The sequence below is a fragment of the Oncorhynchus masou genome, chromosome 10, assembly GCF_036934945.1.
Source record: "Oncorhynchus masou masou isolate Uvic2021 chromosome 10, UVic_Omas_1.1, whole genome shotgun sequence".
NCBI classification, from domain to species: Eukaryota; Metazoa; Chordata; class Actinopteri; order Salmoniformes; family Salmonidae; genus Oncorhynchus; species Oncorhynchus masou.
In genome coordinates this window covers 45,866,888-45,894,383 of record NC_088221.1, presented here as the reverse complement: position 1 = coordinate 45,894,383, position 27,496 = coordinate 45,866,888, and the positions used below count along the sequence as shown (strand labels likewise).

At 45.8% G+C, this 27,496-nt stretch overlaps 1 protein-coding gene across 1 annotated transcript in view; it reads right to left on the bottom strand.

The window, feature by feature from the left end:
- Positions 1 to 27,496, bottom strand: part of LOC135547679 (FERM, ARHGEF and pleckstrin domain-containing protein 1-like) — a 119,053-nt gene that overhangs the window by 33,226 nt on the left and 58,331 nt on the right. The window contains 11 exon segments of the mRNA XM_064976890.1: positions 7,017 to 8,287; positions 8,751 to 8,829; positions 9,334 to 9,402; positions 9,617 to 9,783; positions 9,913 to 10,008; positions 10,642 to 10,789; positions 12,776 to 12,890; positions 13,324 to 13,421; positions 15,199 to 15,277; positions 17,564 to 17,606; positions 17,750 to 17,851. Of these exon segments, the coding sequence (XP_064832962.1) occupies positions 7,017 to 8,287; positions 8,751 to 8,829; positions 9,334 to 9,402; positions 9,617 to 9,783; positions 9,913 to 10,008; positions 10,642 to 10,789; positions 12,776 to 12,890; positions 13,324 to 13,421; positions 15,199 to 15,277; positions 17,564 to 17,606; positions 17,750 to 17,851 (2,267 nt within the window).

Genomic DNA, 27,496 nt, shown 5'->3' with positions numbered 1-27,496 from the left:
GGAGTCTGCAAGGAGCTGCCAGTCTGCAAGGAGCTGCCAGAGCTGCTGCTGCAAGGAGCAGCCAGAGCTGTCAGTCTGCATGGAGCTGCCAATGGAGCAGCCAGAGCTGTCAGTCTGCATAGAGCAGCCAGAGCTGTCAGTCTGCTTGGAGCAGCCAGAACTGCTGCATGGAGCTGCCAGTCTGCATGGAGCTGCCAGTCTGCATGGAGCCGTCTGCATGGAGCCGCCAGTCTGCATGGAGTCCGCTGCAGAGCCGGCAATCTGCGTGGAGCAGCCAGAGCCGCCAGAGCCGTCAGTCTGCATGGAGCCGCCAGAGCCGGCAATCTGCGTGGAGCCGCCAGAGCCGGCAATCTGCGTGGAGCCGCCAGAGCCGGCAATCTGCGTGGAGCCGCCCGAGCCGGCAATCTGCGTGGAGCCGCCCGAGCCGCCAATCTGCGTGGAGCCGCCCGGAGCCGCCAATCTGCGTGGAGCCGCCAGAGCCGCCAATCTGCGTGGAGCCGCCAGAGCCGCCAATCTGCGTGGAGCCGCCAGAGCCGCCAATCTGCGTGGAGCCGCCCGAGCCGCCAATCTGCGTGGAGCCGCCCGGAGCCGCCAATCTGCGTGGAGCCGCCCGGAGCCGCCAATCTGCGTGGAGCCGCCCGGAGCCGCCAGTCTGCGTGGAGCCGCCCGGAGCCGCCAGTCGGCCGGAGCCGCCCGGAGCCGCCAGTCGGCCGGACCCGCCCGGATCCGCCAGTCGGCCGGACCCTCCCGGATCCGCCAGTCGGCCGGACCCTCCCGGATCCGCCAGTCGGCCGGACCCTCCCGGATCCGCCAGTCGGCCGGACCCTCCCGGATCCGCCAGTCGGCCGGACCCTCCCGGATCCGCCAGTCGGCCGGACCCTCCCGGATCCGCCAGTCGGCCGGACCCTTCCGGATCCGCCAGTCGGCCAGACCCTTCCGGATCCGCCAGTCGGCCAGACTCTTCCGGATCCGCCAGTCGGCCAGACTCTTCCGGATCCGCCAGTCAGCCAGACTCTTCCGGATCCGCCAGTCAGCCAGACTCTTCCGGATCCGCCAGTCAGCCAGACTCTTCCAGATCTGCTAGTCAACCAGACTCTTCCAGATCTGCTAGTCAACCAGACTCTTCCAGATCTGCTAGTCGGCCAGGATCTGCCAGAACTGCCAGCCGGCCGGGATCTGCCGGATTCAACTGCCTGGCTGGGCTTCCTCTCTTCCTCTCAGTGCTGGGCTTCCTCTCAGTGCTGGGCTTCCTCTGTCCCGAGCTGCCCCTCTGTCCCGAGCTGCCCCTCTGTCCCGAGCTGCCCCTCTGTCCCGAGCTGCCCCTCTGTCCCGAGCTGCCCCTCTGTCCCGAGCTGCCCCTCTGTCCAGTGGGGTTCTGGGTGAGGACTACTAGGCCATGGTCGGTGCCGAGAGTGGACAATCCTAGGACGCGAGGAGGGGGGACTAAGACATTCATAGAGTGGGTTCCACGTCCCGAGCCGGAGCCGCCACCATGGACAGACGCCCACCCGGACCCTCCCTACTGTTTTTGTTGTGCGTCCGGGAGTCCGCACCTTAGGGGGGGGGGGGTTCTGTCACGCCCTGGTCTATATTTATTATGTTATCTTCATGTATTGGGTCAGGCCAGGGTGTGACATGGGTTTATTTGTAGTGTGTTTCGTCTTGGGGTTGTGTGGGGTGTATAGATTAGTCTATGGCTGCCTGAGGCGGTTCTCAATCAGTCAGGTGATTATCGTTGTCTCTGATTGGGAACCATATTTAGGTAGCCTGGGTTTCACTCTGTGTTTGTGGGTGATTGTTCCTGTCTCTGTGTTTGTTGCACCAGTCAGGGCTGTTTCAGTTTTCGACATTTGTTGTTTTGTATTGTTCGTGTTTTTTCATCATTAAAGATGTATTGAACGAACCACTCTGCATTTTTGTCCGATCCTTGTTCCACCTCTTCGTCAGAGGAGGAGTTGGAAGAAACCCATTACACATCTCATTAATCTACACACAATATCCCATGATGACAAAGTGAAAACATTTTTTTTAAATGTTTGCAAATTTCTACAAAATAAAACCAGAAATACCTTATTTACATAAGTATTCAGACCCTTTGCTATGAGACTCAAAATTGAGCTCAGGTGTATCCTGTTGCCATTGATCATCCTTGAGATGTTTCTACAACTTGATTGGAGTCCACCTGTGGTAAATTCAATTGATTGGACATGATTTGGAAAGGCTCACACCTGTCTATATAAGGTCCCCCAGTTGATAACGCATGTCAGAGCAAAAACCAAGCCATGAGGTCGAAGGAATTGTCTGTAGAGCTCCCAAGACAGGATTGTGTTGAGGCACTGATCTGGGGAAGAGTACCAAAAAATGTCTGCAACATTGAAGGCCCCCAAGAACACAGTGTCCTCCATCATTCTTAAATGGAATATGCTTGGAACCACCAAGACTCTTCTTAGAGCTGGCCACCCGGCCAAACTGAGAAGGGTCTTGCCCAGGGAGGAGACCAAGATGGAGATGAGAAAAACATCCAGGACAACCATCTCTGCAGCACTCCACTAATCAGGCCTTTATGGTAGAGTGGCAAGATGGAAGCCACTCCTCAGTAAAAGGTACATGACAGTCCGCTTGTAGTTTGCCAAAAGGCACCTAAAAGACTCAGACCAAGGTGGTGGCAGCATCATGCTGTGGGGACGTTTTTCAGCGGTAGGGACTGGGAGACTAGTCAGGATCGAGGGAAAGATGAATGGAGCAAAGTACAGAGAGATCCTTGATGAAAACCTGCACCAGAGTGCTCAAGACCTCAGATTGGGGCGAAGATTCACCTTCCAACAGGACAACGACCCTAAGCACACAGCCAAGACAACGCAGGAGTGTCTTCGGGACAAGTCTCTGAATGTCCTTGAGTGGCCCAGCCAGAGACCGAACTTGAACCCAATCAAACATCTCTGGAGAGACCTGAAAATACCTGTGCAATGACGCTCCCCATCCAACCTGACAGAGCTTGAGAGGTTCTGCAGAGAAATATGTTTTTCTGCCCCTGAACAAGGCAGTTAACCCACTGTTCTTAGGCCGTCATTGAAAATAAGAATTTGTTCTTAACTGAGTTGCCTCGTTAAATAAATAAATAAAGGTTAAAAATAAAATACCTGAGAAGACTTGATGCTGTAATCACTGCTTAATAATAACTTATGTGAATACATTTAAAAAAACACCAGTTGTTGTATTGTCATGATGGGGTATTGTGTGTAGATTCATGAGGGAGAAAAAACTATTTCATACATTTTTGAATAAGGCTGTAACGTAACAAATGTGAAAAAAGTGAGTCTGAATACCTTCCGAATGCACTGATATATATATGTATATATATATGTATATATGTATATATATATATGCACTGATATATATATATATATATATATATATATATATATATATATATATATATATATATATATATATATATATATATATATATATATATACACACATGGATCCAGCTAAAAGCATTGATGAGCTGAGAGACTTGGAGCTTTGACACGCTGTCCTCTTTCAGACCCACAACATGCAGCACATACTGCCTTTATGTTCCCTGCTTATTCCCTAGTTCCTGTCATCCTGAACAAAGTCATTTGTCAATTCTGCAGCCCTATATTCTAGACCTCTGTAACCTCTGTTGACAGTTAACGGGATCACTGCAGTGAAGGAGACCCAGTTAAAACCGTGTGTTCTCTCTTCACACAGCCTGTGGCAGAACAGTAAGACATCAGGACAATGCAGGAGCAGGTTCACATGCATCCAGAGCAGGGAAATAGAGACAAGGTGAGACTTGACTTAATAAGCGCTGCATGCTGGCAGAACAGAACAGAGTTTCAATTGAACAAGGACATTTAAAAAAATATTTAAAACATTCTGATGTAAGGTCAGTAAATCCTTAATCAAAATAATATACAGCAAAACAAAATGACAAGGAGGAGAATAAAGCAAAGCAAAGACAATCAGGGACAGCAAGAAAACAAAATAAACACAAAAGTGCAGAGTAATTCTGTAAGGGGAGAAAGGGGCAAACTAGAGAGATACGTAGACCCCTGGAGTTCAATAGACAATGAGATGTTTAGGTAGACAAGAACAAGAAGAGATGCCACCAGTGGTCATCAGAGCAATATAATACCAGTACTGTCCAACAGTACTGACTGGGTCTGGGTGTGTTCTGGTATGTCAAGTTGCCACAACAGTCTTTTAGATAAAGTTTCTTCATTAAACTGATGTTTCCCAGAACAAGCTATGTCTATGAAAAAATGAGCGTGGCTCTAAAAAACACCAGTCAACAATAGTTAGTTAAAATTTCAATCCGTTGATCACTTTGTACCTTTATGTTACTGTAAACATTGACTATCAAATCAGGAGTTGAGGTTGGGACGTGCTGCAGATGAACAGAAAGCCTTCTCAGCACCCAACAAACTAAGACATGACCTATTGTACATCTCTCACTACTGGAGTCCTCTCGCTATTGTAGTCATCTCACTACTGTAGTCTTCTCACTACTGTAGTCTTCTCACTATTGGAGTCTTCTCACTACTGGAGTCATCTCACTATTGTACATCTCTCACTACTATAGTCTTCTCACTACGGTAGTCTTCTCACTACTGTACATCTCTCACTACTGTACATCTGTCACTACTGTAGTCCTCTCACTATGGACACTAATTAGAGACCGACCGCATGTACAGTACAAGCAACATGTATACTCAATACACTTGTGTTCTCCTAAGCAACTCACTAAATATAAACAATGAATCACATATCCAATGCCAGGCAACATTGAACATCACAGGAAACAGCCTGTCTGTCTCTTCTATTAGTAGATCTGATTAACATGAACCAATCACAAGAGTCTACAATATGATCATAACGATTAAAAAAGCAACACATATATACAGTAGTGTATAAAACATAGACCAACGTCCCCATCGACATGCTAGTCAATCAACAACATACTGTCCACTGACAGAATGGACAGGTTATACACTGACGATGAAGACACATGACGGCATTTGACAGAGCATTGGAACTCTCCAACAATCAATAAACAATCAATAAACAATCAATAAACAACACAATGCATCATTGTAGATTCCATGTTGAGTGTGCAAGTCCAGTCCGCTCACAGAACAACATACAGTAGCAGTCAGAAGTTTGGACACACCTACTCATTCAAGGGTTTATCTTTATTTTTACTATTTTCTACATTGTAGAATAATAGTGAAGACATCAAAACTATGAAATAACACAACCAAAAACATAACCAAAAAAGGTGTTAAACAAATCAAAATATACTTTATATTTGAGATTCTTCAAAGCAGCCACCCTTTGCCTTGATGACAGGTTTGCACACATGGCATTCTCTCAACCAGCTTCATGAGGTAGTCACCTGGATTACATTTCAATTAGCAGGTGTGCCTTGTTGAAAGTTAATGTGTGGAATTTATTTTCTTCTTATGCGTTTGAGCCAATCAGTTGTGTTGTGACAAGGTAGGGGTGGTATACAGAAGATGGCATTTTACCAAATAGGGCTAAGTCCATATTATGGCAAGAACAACTCAAATAAGAACAGAGAAACGACAGACCATCATTACTTTAAGACATGAACGTCAGTCAATGCAGAAAATTTCAAGAATGAAAGTTTCAGTGCAGTCGCAAAAAACCATCAAGCGCTGTGATGAAACTGGCTCTCATGAGGACCGCCACAGGAAAGGAAGACCCAGAGCCCAAATAGAGTTCAAGTAACAGACACATCTCAACATCAACTGTTCAGAGGTTGAATTGCTGAAAAGAAACCACTACTAAAGGACACCAATAATAAGAAGAGACTTGCTTGGGCCAAGAAACACGAGCAACGGACATTAGACTGGTGGAAATCTGTTCTTTGGTCTGATGAGTCCAAAGGTGAGATTTTTTTCTTCCAACCGCCGTGTCTTTGTGAGACGCAGAGTAGGTGAACGGATGATCTCCCATGTGTGGTTCCCACTGTGAAGCATGGAGGAGGTGTGATGGTGTGGGGGTGATATGCTGGTGACACTGTCAGTGATTTATGTAGAATTCAAGGCATACTTAACCAGCATGGCTACCACAGCATTCTGCAGCGATACGCCATCCCGATGAGTTAGACCGCAGAGTGAAGGAAAAGCAGCCAACAAGTGTTCAGCATATGTGGGAACTCCTTCAAGACTGTTGGAAAAACATTCCAGATGACCACCTTATGAAGCTGGTTGAGAAAATGCCAATAGTGTGCAAAGCTGTCATCAAGGCAAAGGGTGGCTGCTTTGAAGAATCTCAAACATAAAATATACTTTGATTTGTTTAACACTTTTTGAGTTACTATGTGTTATTTCATAGTTTGATGTCTTCACTATTATTCTACAATGTAGAAAATAGTAAAAAAATAAAGAAAAACCCTGGAATGAGTAGGTGTGTCCAAACCCCTGACTGGTACTGTATCTCTGCATCTCCAGAAACAGTATTCCCTCGACTTCATCCCAAAAGTCCAGCTAGATACAGAGCATCAGGGGGTTTCCACTGGATTGATTCACACTACTGTACAGTGGTCTTTAAAAAGACTTGGCACTAGAAAACGATGATGTCTCTAACTGAGAACCACCTGGTGTGTGTGTGTGCGTATAGACACCAATACAGTCAGAACAGACAGGAAAGGTTAACCACCTGAGGGTAGAAGAGAAGAGGACAGAGAGCCTTCATCCCGCTCTCTCTCTCTCTCAGCAACCCAATGGGAAACAGAGTGTTAGGCTGGCTCATGGCTGAGCAGACTATACTGTATACTCAGTTAGTGCCATGTTGGCAGCACAGAGACAGAGGAGTTAGTAGTCCCATGAAGCAACCCTTTCTGAGTCATTTCTGTCCCTTCACACAGACTGGCATAGCTATCACCCATGCTAACCCCAGAGCCAATGCCACCATGGAGCTGGTCTCTGGGACTTCCTTCCTCTGGGCTAGCCTAACAGCTGAACACCTGTGCCCCGTCCTCGTCACTAAAGTTAAGGCAGCCATCCTCCTCCATCTCCTCATCCAGCTGGAGGCTCCCAAAGGAGTACTTGTTCCTGGGCATGGGGGAGGAGTAGTTGAACCCCACGGCCATGGGGTTACCGTAGGTCAGCGGGTGGCTGCTGGAGCTGCCCGTGGTGTTCTCGGTCTCTGAGTCACTGGACTCTGTGCCACTGCTGGTGGAGCCGTCAATCATCTGAACAGCCCCTATGTGGTCTACGCCACCATGGCTGTACAGCTTCTGTATGGGGCCGGGCTTGGGTTTGCCGGGGGCAGACAAGCCATTGGCCTTTACGCGGCGCTCCAGAGCAGCCATACGGGAGGTGACAGGCCGGGGCTCGTGGGAGGGTGTGGAGGTGGCCTGCTGCCGGCTCAGGACGAAGGGGTCTGTGTCGGAACGGTTACGCATGTTGTGGAGCTTTTGTAAGTGTGGCGAGCGGGCCATGATGGGCGAATAGCTGCCGTAGTGGGATGGGGCCTGACCTTGGTCTTGGGGCCCCCCATGGCCTCTCTGGGTGTTAAACCCCCTGTGACCCTGGTCGTTCCAGCGTGGGGGCCTGGAGCCGTGACCGTTTTGCTCACCGTGGCTGAGTGAGCCGGTCCGGTGGAAGGTGACGGGGCTGGAGGTGGTGCTCTTAGAGCCTAACAGGCGGACCGTCAGGGGGCTACTACTACGCTGGTTCCCAATTCCACCACCCCCCAACTCCTCCATCATAGTGCTATTGAGAGGGCCGCGGGGCGGACCACTGCCGAAGAACGACAGGTTGGCCGACTCATCTAACTCACAGCTCATATTGAGGGGGGGTTTAGGGGAGGAAGGGGACTCTCTGTACCTCATCCTACCCAGAGCCAGTTCCCGCTCATTTATACTGCCATGGTGGGGACTCACGGCCTCCTCCCCATGGCTGTCAGTAGGATGAGACCTGGTAACCCGGCCCTTGGCCATGTCATATTCACTATCTATATCACTGCAGTCAATGTAGGGGATGGAGGAGGTGCTGCCCTTAGCGCCCTGGGAGGCTGGACCTGTGTTCAGATGGTCTGGGTGGGTCTGCCTGGCTGGGCCTGGTTCTGCCCCAGGACCTGGCCTGTCCTCGCCGTGTCCCACGTTCCTCTGGATGGAAGGGCTGCCCCTGATCCGCAGGGCTGAAGGGTCCTCAGCGTTCACAGACTCCTTCCAGTGACGGTGGAACGAAGAGTCCACCTCCGCTCTGTCTCCTGGAGCACTGCTCACACTCTGTGGAGTACGGAGAACAGAGAACAGAGGGCTAAAGGTTATATTTAACAGTTAAACAAGGAAATGTAGTTATTGTGTGGTATGGATTAGTTATTCCGTCTACTCAATTAATAACTGCATATTCTAAGCAGTATAGCCTAGTGGTTAGAGCATTGGACTAGTAACCGGAAGGTTGTGAGTTCAAACCCCCGAGCTGACAAGGTACAAATTTGTCGTTCTGCCCCTGAACAGGCAGTTAACCCACTGTTCCCAGGCCGTCATTGAAGATAAGAATGTGTTCTTAACTGACTTGCCTGGTTAAATAAAGGTAAAATAAAATAAAAAAATAAAATATTCATAGTGTTTCTAGATGAAGACATGCTGGGTCGGCTATCATATAGAGAGTGACAGTTCCACAATGTGGCGTTCGGCACGTTAGCCTCTAATGGACCATGTGTGTGGGAACACTGAAGGAGCCACTGACTTCTTTTGGCACTTGAGGGGCGTGAGGGGAAGACAGCGGAGATGGACGGCTTCTGCTGTGCTGGACCCTACTGTGTTTCCTGAAGAGGATGACAGAAAGTGGACATGTTATACACCTGGCAACCCTCACACAGTCTCTCTCTTTGCACAGTACCAGTCAAACGTTTGGACACCTACTTATTGCAGGGTTTTTCTATTTAAAAAAACAACAACGATTTTCTTACGTTTGTAAAATAATAGTGAAGACATCAAAACTATGAAATATCACATATGGAATCACGTACTAACCCAAAAAATAAATTCCAGGTGACTACCTCATGAAACTGGTTGAGAGAATACAAAGTGTGCAAAGCTGTCATCAAGGCAAAGGGTGGCTACTTTGAAGAATCTAAAATATATTTAGATTTTTTTAACACTTTGTTGGTTACGACATGATTCCATATGTGTTATTTTATAGTTTTGATGTCTTCTACAATGTAGTAAATTAGTAAAAAATAAAGAAAAACTATTGAATGAGTAGGTGTGTCCAAACTTTTGACTGGTACTGTAGGTCTAAAAAGAAAACACCACCATGAAGTCTTTACCTTTCAAACGGGATCTTCTTAAACTCAGAGTCCTTCACATAATCAATCACCTGCTTCTGTGTCCGACCGCTGTGGAGAGACAGAAGTAGCAAGGGAGATGATTGAGGTCAGTGAACTTAGAATAGAGCTGGAGAAGTTCTGTCCAGGTGACAGATAGGAAATGAGATTGAAACTGAGGCACTGACTGGTTTTTCATCGAACCTGCTATCCTCTGTGTCCTGAGAGACAGAGATGGTTTATTATTGTGTGGCCCCAGGTGTCTTCAAGGGGCCAGCTGTTCTACCTGAATCTGAAGGAGGAGCCTCGGGTGAAGAGGACAGGCTTGGGCCTTGCTTTGGGCTCCTCAAAGAGGCGGAAGAAGGCATGGTATTCCACACAGATCTTCCAGAAGACTTTACAGCAGTCTCGGCTACCCATCAGGAACTCCAGAGTGTCCTGGTATGAGCTCTGCTGCAGAGGGGACACATATATATGTACCACACATCAATGGAAACTTAGGGTTGAAGGCTTTAGGCATTGGTGATATTTACATGGATATGAATCGTGGATCATGCTAATGGCTATGGTCATATGACATACGTTCAGGTCTGGTCTGAGCTTGATGAGAAAACGCTTTCTCTTGAAGCTTAATTTGCGCACGTTGGACCAGTTGAAGGCATTGATCTTGGTGTGTCCCTGCAGCGGATGAAAAACACAGAGGTTTAACATGGAGTGTGACACGCAACACAAATCTGCCTGTTCATCTGATCCTGTCATCAAACATCAGCTACACATTCCTCTAATAGAACTGGCTCTTAATCCCAATAGATCTGTGAACAGAGAAAATGTCCTACACGTCAAAAGCCTGTCATCAAAATGTCACTTCAAAGTGGAACGGCTAAAAAGTGGGACAGCTGCAAGCATCTTACATTGTGGCATAACCAAGCTGGTTAATCATTTATTACCAATTTGCTATTCACCTACATCAAACATATAATCAAACATCCTGTGGGTTTCTTAATGAAAAAAGGGCGGTGTAGAAATTCTCTTGCTCCGTCCAGACCCGTAAAGTAGTACCTGAAAGACCAGGACACCAGTGTGTGCCACGGCCAGGCTCAGTCCAGACCCGTAAAGTAGTACCTGAAAGACCAGGACACCAGTGTGTGCCACGGCCAGGCTCAGTCCAGACCCGTAAAGTAGTACCTGAAAGACCAGGACACCAGTGTGTGCCACAGCCAGGCTCAGTCCAGACCAGTAAAGTAGTACCTGAAAGACCAGGACACCAGTGTGTGCCACGGCCAGGCTCCGTCCAGATCCGTAAAGTAGTACCTGAAAGACCAGGACACCAGTGTGTGCCACGGCCAGGCTCAGCTTGCTGCCCTCGCGGTCCTTGGCAGGGTGTAGTCTAACCCCGTACAGCTCCAGTCTGCGTACCACCTCCAGCAGCTGGTAGTCAGACTCTGCTGGCGTCTGACCCCTACAAGCACACAGAGAGCAGTCTGGGTCAAGGATACCGTTCCAAATGGCTCCCTATTCTCTATTTAGTGTACTGTTTTAGGCCCCTTGGTACTAAATAGGGAATAGGGTTTTGGGACACGGCCTGATACAAGTCTCTCATAAGTTTCAGAATCACGGCAAGGTGGAGTTGAGGTGGGTTGAGTCAGAATTCCAGGGGTCCACAAACAGTTACATTAAATTTGAATAATATCTTCCACTAATATACTGCAATTGAGGTGAAGGACCAGGCCACACGTCAATCTTTTCCCGCAGTCAGCTGACACCACCGAGGTCTGGGTAGAAACGAAGCTGCAGAGTAACTCCCTTCCCTAATTATTATCTGTGGAAAAGGTTGTCCTGTTTCCTGTGGGCTGTAGTTCTTTCTAGATGTAACTCTGAGCATGGCTCCCTGCCAGGAAAACTGTGGTTACTGTTATCAGCTAAAAATACAGAAAAAGAACAAGTCAGGGAGGGCAGTCAAATCTAACGGAGCTCCTTTCATCTTGTCAGCTGCCTGGTGAGCACCCATCTCTGCTGTGTCACCAGTGTACCGTGGAGGACTGGGGGTGACACCAGTGTAGTGTGGAGGACTGGGGGTGACACCTGTGTAGTGTGGAGGACTGGGGGTGACACCTGTGTAGTGTGGAGGACTGGGAGTGACACCAGTGTAGTGTGGAGGACTGGGGGTGACACCTGTGTAGTGTGGAGGACTGGGAGTGACACCAGTGTAGTGTGGAGGACTGGGGGTGACACCAGTGTACCGTGGAGGACTGGGGGTGACACCAGTGTAGTGTGGAGGACTGGGAGTGACACCAGTGTAGTGTGGAGGACTGGGGGTGACACCAGTGTAGTGTGGAGGACTGGAGGTGACACCAGTGTAGTGTGGAGGACTGGGGGTGACACCAGTGTAGTGTGGAGGACTGGGGGTGACACCAGTGTAGTGTGGAGGACTGGGGGTGACACCAGTGTAGTGTGGAGGACTGGGGGTGACACCAGTGTAGTGTGGAGGACTGGGGGTGACACCTGTGTAGTGTGGAGGACTGGGAGTGACACCAGTGTAGTGTGGAGGACTGGGAGTGACACCAGTGTAGTGTGGAGGACTGGGAGTGACACCAGTGTAGTGTGGAGGACTGGGAGTGACACCAGTGTAGTGTGGAGGACTGGGAGTGACACCAGTGTAGTGTGGAGGACTGGGGGTGACACCTGTGTAGTGTGGAGGACTGGGGGTGACACCTGTGTACCGTGGAGGACGGGGGTTGAGGAAAGGGTTGGCCATGTGATCCTGACCTGCTGCATCAATGAGGAAGGCACTAAGGGGATTGTGGGATATGTTCTCCAAGGAGGGCGGAACTAGCTAATTAGGAAACAGATAATAGAAAGAAATCCTTGGGGAAGGAGAAGAATGAGTCCAAGCTGCCATTTCCCTTGTGCCAACCTGCTCAGTGACAAGGGTTTAACAAAGAAAAGCCATTTCCCTTGTGCCAACCTGTTCAGTGACAAGGGTTTAACAAAGAAAAGCCATTTCCCTTGTGCCAACCTGCTCAGTGACAAGGGTTTAACAAAGAAAAGCCATTTCCCTTGTGCCAACCTGTTCAGTGACAAGGGTTTAACAAAGAAAAGCCCTTTCTCTGCTGAAATCTGGTGTGTTGCTCATTAGGCTGTGGTCCATGTAGATCGCAGACCTTTCTGGGGACCCAGGTAGTTTTTCTGATAAAGCAGACATTGACACGTTCACCTCCAGGCCCTAACCACTCAACCAGCCCAGTCTTAACATGATAAAGAAAACCATTGTCAGTTAACACACTGAAACAAAGAACACTGTTAGGTCAGTGGGGAGTTTCCTGACTTCGTTACCTGGGTAGAAAACATTCCCTTGGGATGTGTACGTAGGCGGTCTTTATCTACCTTGTCCTGTTCAGAGGCCTGCTTCCAGAGCTGTCACATCAGTTATAGAGGAGCTACTCACCCATTATTGGAGTGAAACTCCATGATCTTGTCCATCAGAGCCATCTGGTCAGGAATGTAGCTGTTGTTGAGGAGGTGCTGCCGACTCTGACTCTCCTCAAAGTCCCCAATCTCAGCTGGAGAACAAAGGGTTAAAGTTAGGACATTGCATTACATTGTGTGCAGTGTGTAAAGGATCTACACCACTGTTGGTTGATAAAAAAAATGCAGATTATTTGCATATATGCCTAAACAGAATAGATTAGAATAGATTAATCCTCATCCATGCCTCTTCCCTCTCTTCGGTTACACTCTGACAGCTCCCTCTAGCATTAGAGTCCAGTCTGAGGAGCAGATGGCTTTTTCAAAAAAGCTCTCTCTCTCAGTGTCTTCCCACAAAAGAAAAAGATATCCATGGCAATGCACTGATTCTCAATTTGGGATGCTGCACCACATCCTGTTTGACACAGTTTGAAGGAGGTTCTGTTTTCCTACAAAAGTATATGGTCTATTGGCTCTGTGATCCTATAGGCTGTGTGAAGCCACAGGGAAAGTAACAGTGAGACGTACACTGGGTAATATAGGAGACCAGCAGGGCCGCGCTACTGTCGTTGCAGGTCAGACGTCCACAGGCAAGGTCATGCTTGATCTGCAGGGCAAAGAGGTACCTGGACAAGACAGGACAAAGAGAAAGGCTAGAACAGAGTGGAAGGGATGACTGGCTGTGGTTAACATCCAAACCTGTCAGGCGACAACACAGGAGGGAGGAACAACAGAGGAACCACTCGTAGGTCAGGTCGTCCATACAGGGACATATTGCAGCACGAAAACAAAGACAATTGGATTACAGAGCAACATCATCATAACAGGACGAGTGTCTTTACCCCCATCCAATTTCAACTGTTACACCCTTCTTTAGGGTCGAGGCGTTATCATACCGAGTAAATATACATAATAAAAAACATTAGTCCAATGGTAACAACCAGGATCACACGAAGGTGCTACGTTAAAAACATGGCAGGCGTAAAACATGGATGACATGAATTAAATGGCCGAGGCAGAAAAATCTATTCTATGGGAGGCTGGAACACATTGGTCACTTCTACGTTAGCATTCACATTCTCTGACATCGCAGTCATTTCAACACACAGAACTGACCTGAGAATGACTTACTCTAATGGAAACTGGATAATATAGCTGCTGATAGCCTGTTGTGTGCTGAGCAGTCAGTATACTGTACCAGTTTATGCACCAGACCGTGTCGACAGCTTGTCAGCTGAATACAAAGACATTATTAAAGGCTCAGGACAATAACATCTTAGATTTTTCTGTGTTTTATATACAGGTAACTGCCAAAATAAAGTATATTGAAAGCAGGTGCTTCCAACAAAGGTGTGGTTCCTGAGTTAATTAAGCAATTACTATCCCATCATGCTTAGGGTCATGTATAAAATGCCCAGTTGCCCATTATTTTGGCTACCATGACTAGAAGAAGATATCAGTGACTTCTGACAGATGGATCTCAAAGGAGCACAGGGGGTTTAAAATCTGTCTGTCTGCCTTCCCCACTCATACCACTTCCAGACAGTCCGAGCTAAATTCTTGCTCCAGAAATTGCATTTAGCTAAGAAGTTATTATTGTTTTCTTTTTTTATATTACAATTTTAATGAAAAACAACCACAGTAAGGTACTTTATTGTTCCCCAGAAAATGATTTGATATTGAGATAAAAACAGCCTCATTGGACCTTTAAGCACCTGCTGATGAGGAAACACTATAGCTGAGCTTTAAGCACCTGCTGATGAGGAAACACTATAGCTGAGCTTTAAGCACCTGCTGATGAGGAAACCCTATAGCTGAACTTTAAGCACCTGCTGATGAGGAAACACTATAGCTGAGCTTTAAGCACCTGCTGATGAGGAAACACTATAGCTGAGCTTTAAGCACATGCTGATGAGGAAACCCTATAGCTGAGCTTTAAGCACCTGCTGATGAGGAAACCCTATAGCTGAGCTTTAAGCACCTGCTGATGAGGAAACTCTATAGCTGAGCTTTAAGCACCTGCTGATGAGGAAACCCTATAGCTGAGCTGTAAGCACCTGCTGATGAGGAAACCCTATAGCTGAGCTTTAAGCACCTGCTGATGAGGAAACCCTATAGCTGAGCTTTAAGCACCTGCTGATGAGGAAACCCTATAGCTGAGCTGTAAGCACCTGCTCATGAGGAAACACTATAGCTGAGCTTTAAGCACATGCTGATGAGGAAACCCTATAGCTGAGCTTTAAGCACCTGCTGATGAGGAAACCCTATAGCTGAGCTTTAAGCACCTGCTGATGAGGAAACCCTATAGCTGAGCTTTAAGCACATGCTGATGAGGAAACCCTATAGCTGAGCTTTTGTAGACTGAGGGTTTGTCTGAAGTGGCTTCTGTCTGTTTAGTCTTACCTGGTCAATTCCTCCAGTAGCTGGGCGTGGTCTGGGGGGAAGAACTTCACCACAAATCTCAGGACTACGTGCTTGGGCCCTGTGGGTGTGAGATAATGGCTTGGTTATAGAGGAGGAGTCACAGCCAAGACGATACAGAGAACACATTCTAAACACATTATCTGGAGATTCCTATCATAGAATTAGAGAACACATTCTAAACACATTATCTGGAGATTCCTATCATAGGATTAGAGAACACATTCTAAACACATTATCTGGAGATTTGGAGATTCCTATCATAGGATTAGAGAACACATTCTAAACACATTATCTGGAGATTCCTATCATAGGATTAGAGAACACATTCTAAACACATTATCTGGAGATTCCTATCATAGAATTAGAGAACACATTCTAAACACATTATCTGGAGATTTGGAGATTCCTATCATAGGATTAGAGAACACATTCTAAACACATTATCTGGAGATTTCGAGATTCCTATCATAGGATTAGAGAACACATTCTAAACACATTATCTGGAGATTTGGAGATTCCTATCATAGGATTAGAGAACACATTCTAAACACATTATCTGGAGATTCCTATCATAGAATTAGAGAACACATTCTAAACACATTATCTGGAGATTTGGAGATTCCTATCATAGAATTAGGAATTAGAACCGGATCTCTATGATTCCTTTGCTTTTGTCTCACTGACCAATGAGATCATAACAAGCAGTGTACTTGCTCTTATGCACCACAAACCCTTGTTTGTAGATGAGCAAGCCAGTCTTCCAGAAGACTTGAAAGCTTTATGACTCGAGATGTACAAGTTAACAGCCGAGCCTCAGTCTGGAAGATAGATGGTCTCTGTGTGTGAATAAAGATGTACTTTGGGTTCTTAAGAACGACAGATTTGTAACATATCATACAAATTGCAAAAATATATACACAGAGTGTACAAAACATTAAGGACACCTGCTCTTTCCACGACATGAAAGATATGATCCCTTATGATGTTACTTGTTAAATCCACTTCAATCAGTGTAGATTAAAGGATTTTTAAGCCTTGAGACAATTGAGACATGGATTGTGTATGTGTGCCCATTCAGAGGGTGCCATTCAGAGTGTGCCATTCAGAGTGTGCCATTCAGAGGGTGCCGTTGAACGGGGAATGGTTCACTCTTAGAAAAAATAGTTCCAAAAGGATTCTATGCGGAGGGATCGAGTTCTACCAAGAACCGTTTTGATCAGAAGAACCCTTTTTAGAAGACAAGGGTTCTTTGTAAGGCAAAGGGTACTACCTAGAACCTTTAACATCCTAAGAACCTTTTTTGGAAGAGAGGGTTCTCTGATGATTCTTTGCAAGGCAAGAAGGATTTTTCGGACGGCAAGATTTCATATTTCCCAACATGCTTTATTTCAGGAAGCTTTTAAGAATTGTTTGTTTTACTGTAATATCTGTGTTTTTGCATGTACATTGATTGGTTGATAAATGCTATGCTACATAAAGATAAACAACACACAGTATTCAAAAGTAATCCAATCTATTAGTATCTAGAATTATTCCACCCATTAACTGAGATGGTTGTTCCAGTTTAGATGATTGAGGTAGTCTCAGTATTCAACCCTCCCTACCCTGGCAGTCAATCTAAATGCAGGTTGTGGGTGATTAACAATTCTACTTGTTGGCTATCCTAATTCTGGTTGGATTCCAATAGGAATTATACCACGTTGAAAGTCCGCATAACGTGACTTGAAGGCCTGATGTGGCCTGTAAACCAGGACATTCCTAACACCACTGTGTTAAGAAATAACTATGGCCTCAATGAAAGGTCTTATAATGTATTGTCATAAAAAAATGACATGTTAAAAGGTTAATAAGATAAAATGGTTTTTGGTAGAAACCTTCATAGGGGTGCGAAGAAGAACCCGCCAAAGATGAAATGGTTCTGGGTAGAAACCATCAGAGGGTTCTAGGCAGAACCAGTCATAGTGTTCTAGGTAGAGTCATATGCAGGGAGTTCTTTGAAGAACCCTACACAGACAGTTCTTGATAGTAGTACACAATTGGATGACAAGTAGTACACAAATAACGGGTACCACTTTCAAAACTACTAGCTGAAATGATTTTAAAAAGTCCTGGAGCATCACTTTAAGTTTGCTTGGACGAGACATGGTGTTGAGACTTCCTCACGCTACAACTAAGTTAAGTTCCCTAGCTGTCTACTTTCAAAGACATTTCATGTTTCTTTGTAAGGCTTGATTATTTTTTTTTCTGTTAAGCAACCATACCACCAGTGTTAGTTGAAGCAAATGAGGCATGAACTGTCCATTGCCAGCCGTGTAAAAGTGTATAATGAAGTCAGCGTACTTACGTCTCAGTTGCTTGACAATAGGCTTTAGGAGGTCTAACCAAACCTGTGAACATAAGGAAAGCAAACGCCCCTTTAGTCAGCATAGAGAGATTAATTCAAGGCTTCTACACTAACACATGAAGAAGATACAAGCTAACACCCAGTCCAGAAACAACCCTTAAGGACTGTGTCTATTTCTTCACTCACCATCATCTTGTGGTCTTGGTATTCTAGGCCGAAGTAGTCTCCCTCAACGAGGTTCAGGTGGGTACACACCAGGTCAAACAAAACCTTGCCTGAGGCTCTTTGCTGTGAAAGACAGAAACATACATGGTAAGTTTGAGAAATACCTGGTGCAGTAGTGAATTACCTATTGACTGTATGGTGGGCTGGCTGGCATTCACTAGCTCAATCACTCAATGATAAATGTGTACTTAGACTATGGATGATATTGTCCCTCGGTTTTAAAGACTCATTCTGATGACATTTCACAGAAAATCCCCTCAGCAAAGTCTATCTGCAAGTTTAATCAAGCATCAGCGATCACAAGAGCAGGACTGGATCTCATCACCTCTTAGGGGCTCCCGAGTGGCGCAGCGGTCTAAGGCACTGCATCTCAGTGTTAAGAGGCGTCACTACAGACCCTGGTTTGATCCCGAGCTGTATCACTGTCATAGTAAAATAAGAATTTTGTTCTTAACTGACTTGCCTATTTAAAAAAAAATCCCTCTAGGACTTTGTGGATCAAGAGGAATGCAACAGACAAACAACAGAAACATTTGCAGTAGTGACTGAGTGCAGTATGACTGGGTGCAGTATGACTGGGTGCAGTATGACTGGGTGCAGTATGACTGGGTGCAGTAGTGACTGAGTGCAGTATGACTGAGTGCAGTAGTGACTGGGTGCAGTATGACTGGGTGCAGTAGTGACTGGGTGCAGTAGTGACTGGGTGCAGTATGACTGGGTGCAGTATGACTGGGTGCAGTATGACTGGGTGCAGTATGACTGGGTGCAGTATTGAGTGGGTGCAGTAGTGACTGAGTGCAGTGTGACTGGGTGCAGTATGACTGGGTGCAGTATGACTGAGTGCAGTATGACTGGGTGCAGTATGACTGGGTGCAGTATGACTGGGTGCAGTATTGAGTGGGTGCAGTAGTGACTGAGTGCAGTATGACTGAGTGCAGTAGTGACTGGGTGCAGTATGACTGGGTGCAGTATGACTGGGTGCAGTAGTGACTGAGTGCAGTATGACTGGGTGCAGTATGACTGGGTGCAGTATGACTGAGTGCAGTATGACTGGGTGCAGTAGTGACTGAGTGCAGTATGACTGGGTGCAGTATGACTGGGTGCAGTATGACTGAGTGCAGTATGACTGGGTGCAGTATGACTGGGTGCAGTATGACTGGGTGCAGTATGACTGGGTGCAGTAGTGACTGGGTGCAGTATGACTGGGTGCAGTATGACTGGGTGCAGTAGTGACTGGGTGCAGTAGTGACTGGGTGCAGTATGACTGGGTGCAGTATGACTGGGTGCAGTAGTGACTGGGTGCAGTATGACTGGGTGCAGTATGACTGGGTGCAGTATGACTGGGTGCAGTATGACTGGGTGCAGTAGTGACTGGGTGCAGTATGACTGGGTGCAGTAGTGACTGGGTGCAGTATGACTGGGTGCAGTATGACTGGGTGCAGTAGTGACTGGGTGCAGTATGACTGGGTGCAGTAGTGACTGGGTGCAGTATGACTGGGTGCAGTAGTGACTGGGTGCAGTATGACTGGGTGCAGTAGTGACTGGGTGCAGTATGACTGGGTGCAGTAGTGACTGGGTGCAGTATGACTGGGTGCAGTATGACTGGGTGCAGTAGTGACTGGGTGCAGTATGACTGGGTGCAGGATGACTGGGTGCAGTATGACTGGGTGCAGTATGACTGGGTGCAGTATGACTGGGTGCAGTGTGACTGAGTGTAGTATGACTGGGTGCAGTATGACTGGGTGCAGTATGACTGGGTGCAGTATGACTGGGTGCATGGATAGTGGGTGTCTCCATGGAAACCATTCCCCTCCATTCACTCCCAGAAGATTGCTCAAAACCTCCCCCTCCTCTCCTCTTATGGAGGCCCAGAGAGGTGGGACACTGAGAGGAGCCGACAGAGTGGGAGGGTGGGACTGTCCCTGTGACAACTTCCCTGTTCCCAGTATCACCATGGGGACTGACGATGGCACAGTGCTCTTTGAAGCTGATCTAGTGGCAACCCAGTTCACCTAGGAAGTCCATTCCTCCATGATAGTTCAGAGATGATCATCTGGCTGTTTTTCACCCACTACTTCTTTTCCTGTCCCAAGGGAACATACACAGCCAACACCAAGGCAAAAACTACTAATTCCTGACACGTTTCATGAAGCTAGGTGCATGTCGCACGGCACTACTTCACAGGAGAGGCACTTTAACATATATTTTTGAAATATTATTTTTATACACATTTTTGAAAGATATAACATTAGCCTTGGAGATCTACAAAAGTGTTGCTCCTTGCAACAGAATTTAGCAGGCGCTATCGACAAAGATCATTGGGATAAAGTTGTGATGGACTACTTTCTGCATAAGGTCAGTGTGAGCCGGAGTCCTTGACACAACAACGGGTCAATCAAGCTGTAGCTAGCTACAAACCGTCAGCAGCATCCTGTATACCACTGCTGGCTTGCCTCTGGAGCTAAGCAGGGTTGGTCCTGGATGGGAGGGCCAGGAGAAGACACTCTTTCCTCTGGTCTAAAAAATTATTCCAATGCCCCTTTCTTATGGGACATTAAACAGGTGTCCTAACTCTCTGTTGTCGCTATAGATCCCATGGCACTTATCGTAAGAGTAGGGGTGTGAACCCCGTTGTCCTATCTAAATTCCCAATCTGGCCCTCATACCACCATGTCCACCTAATCATCCCCAGCTTCGAATTGACTCATTCCTCTCCCCTGTAACTATTCCCCAGGTTGTTGCTGTAAATGAGAATGTGTTCTCAGTCAACTTACATGGTAAAATAACAAATGTACCAAAAATACATACTGTCATGAAGCGTTCATCCATGTATATGGGTAAGAGTCTAGCTACATTTTCAGATATTATACGTTTCACATTTTGTCAAAGTCATATCCATTGCAAGTTAAAGCATACTGTTAGCTAGCGAACGTTAGCTTACTGAGCCCCACCCTTAAAGAGATGGGTGGGGCTCAGTCTTAAGATGGTGTGAACAATGCTGCATAGGTATAGACAAAGAAGAGCTCTCCAGTAGGTGTACCAAAACATTGAAGGACCATTTTTATCAAAAGTGGGGTTACAAAGTTAACTTTCAAAGCAGAATTATTTTCCCATTGTTCTTCAACTGCAATTTTTTAATATACAATTTTCTAGCTCAGAGTCTCTACTTTTATCCAATGTAAAAAAAAAACACAATTTAAAATTTTGCTACATAAGACTGAATCGAGGTGGTGGGTCACATTTAGAGGCACAAAGGGATGTCAGGGACTGCAGTTAAAGCCACATGTCCTGCTGGAAAAGAATACAGAAGCATAGCAGGCAGGCAGGGGAGTTGAGCTGCTGGAAAAGAAGACAGAAGCATAGCAGGCAGGCAGGGGAGTTGAGCTGCTTGAAAATAATACAGAAGCATAGCAGGCAGGGGAGTTGAGCTGCTTGAAAAGAATACAGAAGCATAGCAGGCAGGCAGGGGAGATGAGCTGCTTGAAAAGAATACAGAAGCATAGCAGGTAGGCAGGGGAGTTGAGCTGCTGGAAAAGAATACAGAAGCATAGCAGGCAGGCAGGGGAGTTGAGCTGCTTGAAAAGAATACAGAAGCATAGCAGGCAGGCAGGGGAGTTGAGCTGCTGGAAAAGAATACAGAAGCATAGCAGGCAGGCAGGGGAGATGAGCTGCTTGAAAATAATACAGAAGCATAGCAGGCAGGCAGGGGAGTTGAACTGCTTGAAAAGAATACAGAAGCATAGCAGGCAGGCAGGGGAGTTGAGCTGCTTGAAAAGAATACAGAAGCATAGCAGGCAGGCAGGGGAGTTGAGCTGCTTGAAAAGAATACAGAAGCATAGCAGGCAGGCAGGGGAGTTGAGCTGCTTGAAAATAATACAGAAGCATAGCAGGCAGGCAGGGGAGTTGAGCTGTTTAACCAAGGTGCATTCTTTTGAACGTTTTTCACCGGAGCAGAACGTAGCGCAGTTATACCAGTGTTTATAGTAACAGTCCCGCCCCTTTGGCTAGGATAACCTTCATTCTATCGTTCTACAATCTTCACCCCCCCCTTCTCCCCTTATTCTCTCATTCTACAATCTTCACCCCCCATTCTATCGTTCTACAATCTTCACCCCCCCCTTCTCCCCTTATTATCTCATTCTACAATCTTCACCCCCCATTCTATCGTTCTACAATCTTCACCCCCTTTCTCCCCTTATTCTCTCATTCTACAATCTTCACCCCCCATTCTATCGTTCTACAATCTTCACCCCCTTTCTCCCCTTATTCTCTCATTATACAATCTTCACCCCCCATTCTATCGTTCTACAATCTTCACCCCTCCATTCTATTGTTCTACAATCTTCACCCCCCCCTTTCTATCATTCTACAATCTTCACCCCTCCATTCTATTGTTCTACAATCTTCACCCCTCCATTCTATTGTTCTACAATCTTCACCCCTCCATTCTATTGTTCTACAATCTTCATCCCCCCTTTCTATCATTCTACAATCTTCACCCCCCATCCTATCATTCTACAATCTTCACCCCTCCATTCTATCATTCCACAATCTTCACCCCCTTTCTCCCCTTATTCTCTCATTCTACAATCTTCACCCCCCATCCTATCATTCCACAATCTTCACCCCCTTTCTCCCCTTATTCTCTCATTTTACAATCTTCACCCACCATTCTATCGTTGTACAATCTTCACCCCCTTTCTATCATTCTACAATCTTCACCCCCCATTCTATCATTCTACAATCTTCACCCCCCATTCTATCATTCTACAATCTTCACCCCCCCCATTCTATCATTCTACAATCTTCACCCCTCCATTCTATCATTCTACAATCTTCACCCCTCCATTCTATCGTTCTACAATCTTCACCCCCTTTCTCCCCTTATTCTATCATTCTACAATCTTCACCCCTCCATTCTATCATTCTACAATCTTCACCCCTCCATTCTATCATTCTACAATATTCACCCCTCCCTTTCTCTCCTTATTCTCTCATTCTACAATCTTCACCCCTCCATTATATCGTTCTACAATCTTCACCCCCCCATTCTATCATTCTACAATTTTCACCCCCCCATTCTATCATTCTACAATCTTCACACCTCCCTTTCTCTCCTTATTCTCTCATTCTACAATCTTCACCCCCATTCTATCGTTCTACAATCTTCACCTCCCCTTCTCTCCTTATTATCTCATTCTACAATCTTCACCCCTCCATTATATCGTTGTACAATCTTCACCCCTCCATTCTATCATTCTACAATCTTCACCCCTCCATTCTATCGTTCTAAAATCTTCACCCCTCCATTCTATCGTTCTACAATCTTCACCCCTCCATTCTATCATTCTACAATCTTCACCCCTCCATTCTATCGTTCTACAATCTTCACCCCCCCTTTCTCCCCTTATTCTATCATTCTACAATCTTTACCCCCCCATTCTATCATTCTACAATCTTCACCCCCACATTCTATCGTTCTACAATCTTCACCCCTCCATTCTATCGTTCTACAATCTTCACCCCCTTTCTATCATTCTACAATCTTCACCCCTCCATTCTATCGTTCTACAATCTTCACCCCCCTTCTCCCCTTATTCTCTCATTCTACAATCTTCACCCCCCATTCTATCATTCTACAATCTTCACCCCCCATTCTATCGTTCTACAATCTTCACCCCTCCATTCTATCGTTCTTCAATCTTCACTCACCCTTTCTTCCCTTAGTCTCTCATTCTACAATCTTCACCCCCCCATTCTATCATTCTACAATATTCACCCCTCCATTTCTCTCCTTATTCTATCATTCTACAATCTTCACCCCCTTTCTCCCTTTATTCTCTCATTCTACAATCTTCACCCCCCCATTCTATCGTTCTACAATCTTCACCCCTCCATTCTATCGTTCTACAATCTTCACCCCCCCCTTTCTCCCCTTATTCTCTCATTCTACAATCTTCACCCCCCATTCTATCATTCTACAATCTTCACCCCCCATTCTATCGTTCTACAATCTTCACCCCTCCATTCTATCATTCTACAATCTTCATCCCCCCATTCTATCGTTCTACAATCTTCACCCCTCCATTCTATCGTTCTACAATCTTCACCCCCCCATTCTATCGTTCTACAATCTTCACCCCTCCATTCTATCGTTGTACAATCTTCACCCCCCCTTTCTATCATTCTACAATCTTCACCCCCCCATTCTATCATTCTACAATCTTCACCCCCCCATTCTATCATTCTACAATCTTCACCCCTCCATTCTATCATTCTACAATCTTCACCCCTCCATTCTATCGTTCTACAATCTTCACCCCCTTTCTCCCCTTATTCTCTCATTCTACAATCTTCACCCCCCATTCTATCATTCTACAATCTTCACCCCCCATTCTATCGTTCTACAATCTTCACCCCTCCATTCTATCATTCTACAATCTTCACCCCCCATTCTATCGTTCTACAATCTTCACCCCTCCATTCTATCGTTGTACAATCTTCACCCCCCTTTCTATCATTCTACAATCTTCACCCCCCATTCTATCATTCTACAATCTTCACCCCCATTCTATCATTCTACAATCTTCACCCCTCCATTCTATCATTCTACAATCTTCACCCCTCCATTCTATCGTTCTACAATCTTCACCCCCCTTTCTCCCCTTATTCTCTCATTCTACAATCTTCAGCCCCCATTCTATCATTCTACAATCTTCAGCCCCCATTCTATCATTCTACAATCTTCACCCCCCATTCTATCGTTCTACAATCTTCACCCCTCCATTCTATCATTCTACAATCTTCACCCCCCATTCTATCGTTCTACAATCTTCACCCCTCCATTCTATCGTTCTACAATCTTCACCCCCCATTCTATCGTTCTACAATCTTCACCCCTCCATTCTATCGTTGTACAATCTTCACCCCCCTTTCTATCATTCTACAATCTTCACCCCCCATTCTATCATTCTACAATCTTCACCCCCCATTCTATCATTCTACAATCTTCACCCCTCCATTCTATCATTCTACAATCTTCACCCCTCCATTCTATCATTCTACAATCTTCACCCCCCTTTCTCCCCTTATTCTCTCATTCTACAATCTTCACCCCCCCATTCTATCATTCTACAATCTTCACCCCCCTTCTCCCCTTATTATCTCATTCTACAATCTTCACCCCCCCCCATTCTCTCATTCTACAATCTTCACCCCCATTCTATCATTCTACAATCTTCACCCCTCCATTCTATCATTCTACAATCTTCACCCCTCCATTCTATCGTTCTACAATCTTCACCCCCCTTTCTCCCCTTATTCTCTCATTCTACAAACTTCACCCCCATTCTATCATTCTACAATATTCACCCCTCCCTTTCTCTCCTTATTCTCTCATTCTACAATCTTCACCCCTCCATTATATCGTTCTACAATCTTCACCCCCCATTCTATCATTCTACAATTTTCACCCCCCATTCTTTCATTCTACAATCTTCACACCTCCCTTTCTCTCCTTATTATCTCATTCTACAATCTTCACCCCTCCATTATATCGTTGTACAATCTTCACCCCCTTTCTATCATTCTACAATCTTCACCCCTCCATTCTATCGTTCTACAATCTTCACCCCCCCTTTCTCCCCTTATTCTATCATTCTACAATCTTCACCCCCCATTCTATCATTCTACAATCTTCACCCCCACATTCTATCGTTCTACAATCTTCACCCCTCCATTCTATCGTTCTACAATCTTCACCCCCCTTTCTATCATTCTACAATCTTCACCCCCCATTATATCATTCTACAATCTTCACCCCCACATTCTATCGTTCTACAATCTTCACCCCCCATTCTATCATTCTACAATCTTCACCCCTCCATTCTATCGTTCTACAATCTTCACCCCCTTCTCCCCTTATTCTCTCATTCTACAATCTTCACCCCCCATTCTATCATTCTACAATCTTCACCCCCCCATTATATTGTTCTACAATCTTCACCCCTCCATTCTATCGTTCTTCAATCTTCACTCACCCTTTCTTCCCTTAGTCTCTCATTCTACAATCTTCACCCCCCATTCTATCATTCTACAATCTTCACCCCCATTCTATCGTTCTACAATCTTCACCCCTCCATTCTATCATTCTACAATCTTCACCCCCCATTCTATCGTTCTACAATCTTCACCCCTCCATTCTATCGTTCTACAATCTTCACCCCCTATTCTATCATTCTACAATCTTCACCCCGCTTTCTCCCCTTATTCTCTCATTCTACAATCTTCCCCCCATTCTATCATTCTACAATCTTCACCCCCCATTCTATCGTTCTAGGATAAGTAATCCTTCTCACCACCCCCCCTTAATGATTTAGATGCACTATTGTAAAGTGGCTGTTCCACTGGATGTCAGAAGGTGAATTCACCAATTTGTAAGTCGCTCTGGATAAGAGCGTCTGCTAAATGACTTGAATGTAAATGTAAATGTTAAATGTACAATCTTCACCCCTCCATTCTATCGTTCTACAATCTTCACCCCCCCTTTCTCCCCTTATTCTCTCATTCTACAATCTTCACCCCCCATTCTATCGTTCTACAATCTTCACCCCTCCATTCTATCGTTCTACAATCTTCACCCCCCCTTTCCCCCCATTCTATCATTCTACAATCTTCACCCCCCATTCTATCGTTCTACAATCTTCACCCCTCCATTCTATCGTTCTACAATCTTCACCCCCCTTCTCCCCTTATTCTCTCATTCTATAATCTTCACCCCCCATTCTATCGTTCTACAATCTTCACCCCTCCATTCTATCGTTCTACAATCTTCACCCCCCTTTCTCCCCTTATTCTCTCATTCTACAATCTTCACCCCTCCATTATATCGTTCTACAATCTTCACCCCCCATTCTATCGTTCTACAATCTTCACCCCTCCATTCTATCGTTCTACAATTTTCACCCCCCCTTTCTCCCCTTATTCTCTCATTCTACAATCTTCACCCCCCATTCTATCGTTCTACAATCTTCACCCCTCCATTCTATCGTTCTACAATCTTCACCCCCCTTTCCCCCCATTCTATCATTCTACAATCTTCACCCCCATTCTATCGTTCTACAATCTTCACCCCTCCATTCTATCGTTCTACAATCTTCACCCCCCATTCTATCGTTCTACAATCTTCACCCCTCCATTCTATCGTTCTACAATCTTCACCCCCCTTCTCCCCTTATTCTCTCATTCTACAATCTTCACCCCCATTCTATCGTTCTACAATCTTCACCCCTCCATTCTATCGTTCTACAATCTTCACCCCCCCCCCTTCTCCCCTTATTCTATCATTCTACAATATTCACCCCCTTTCTATCATTCTACAATCTTCACCCCCTTCTCTCCTAATTATCTCATTCTACAATCTTCACCCCCATTCTATCATTCTATAATCTTCACCCCCCTTCTCTCCTTATTCTATCGTTCTACAATCTTCACCCCCCTTCTCTCCTAATTATCTCATTCTACAATCTTCACCCCCATTCTATCATTCTATAATCTTCACCCCCCTTCTCTCATTATCTCATTCTACAATCTTCACCCCCTTCTCTCCTTATTCTCTCATTCTACAATCTTCACCCCCATTCTATCGTTCTACAATCTTCACCCCCCCTTCTCTCCTTATTCTCTCATTCTACAATCTTCACCCCCATT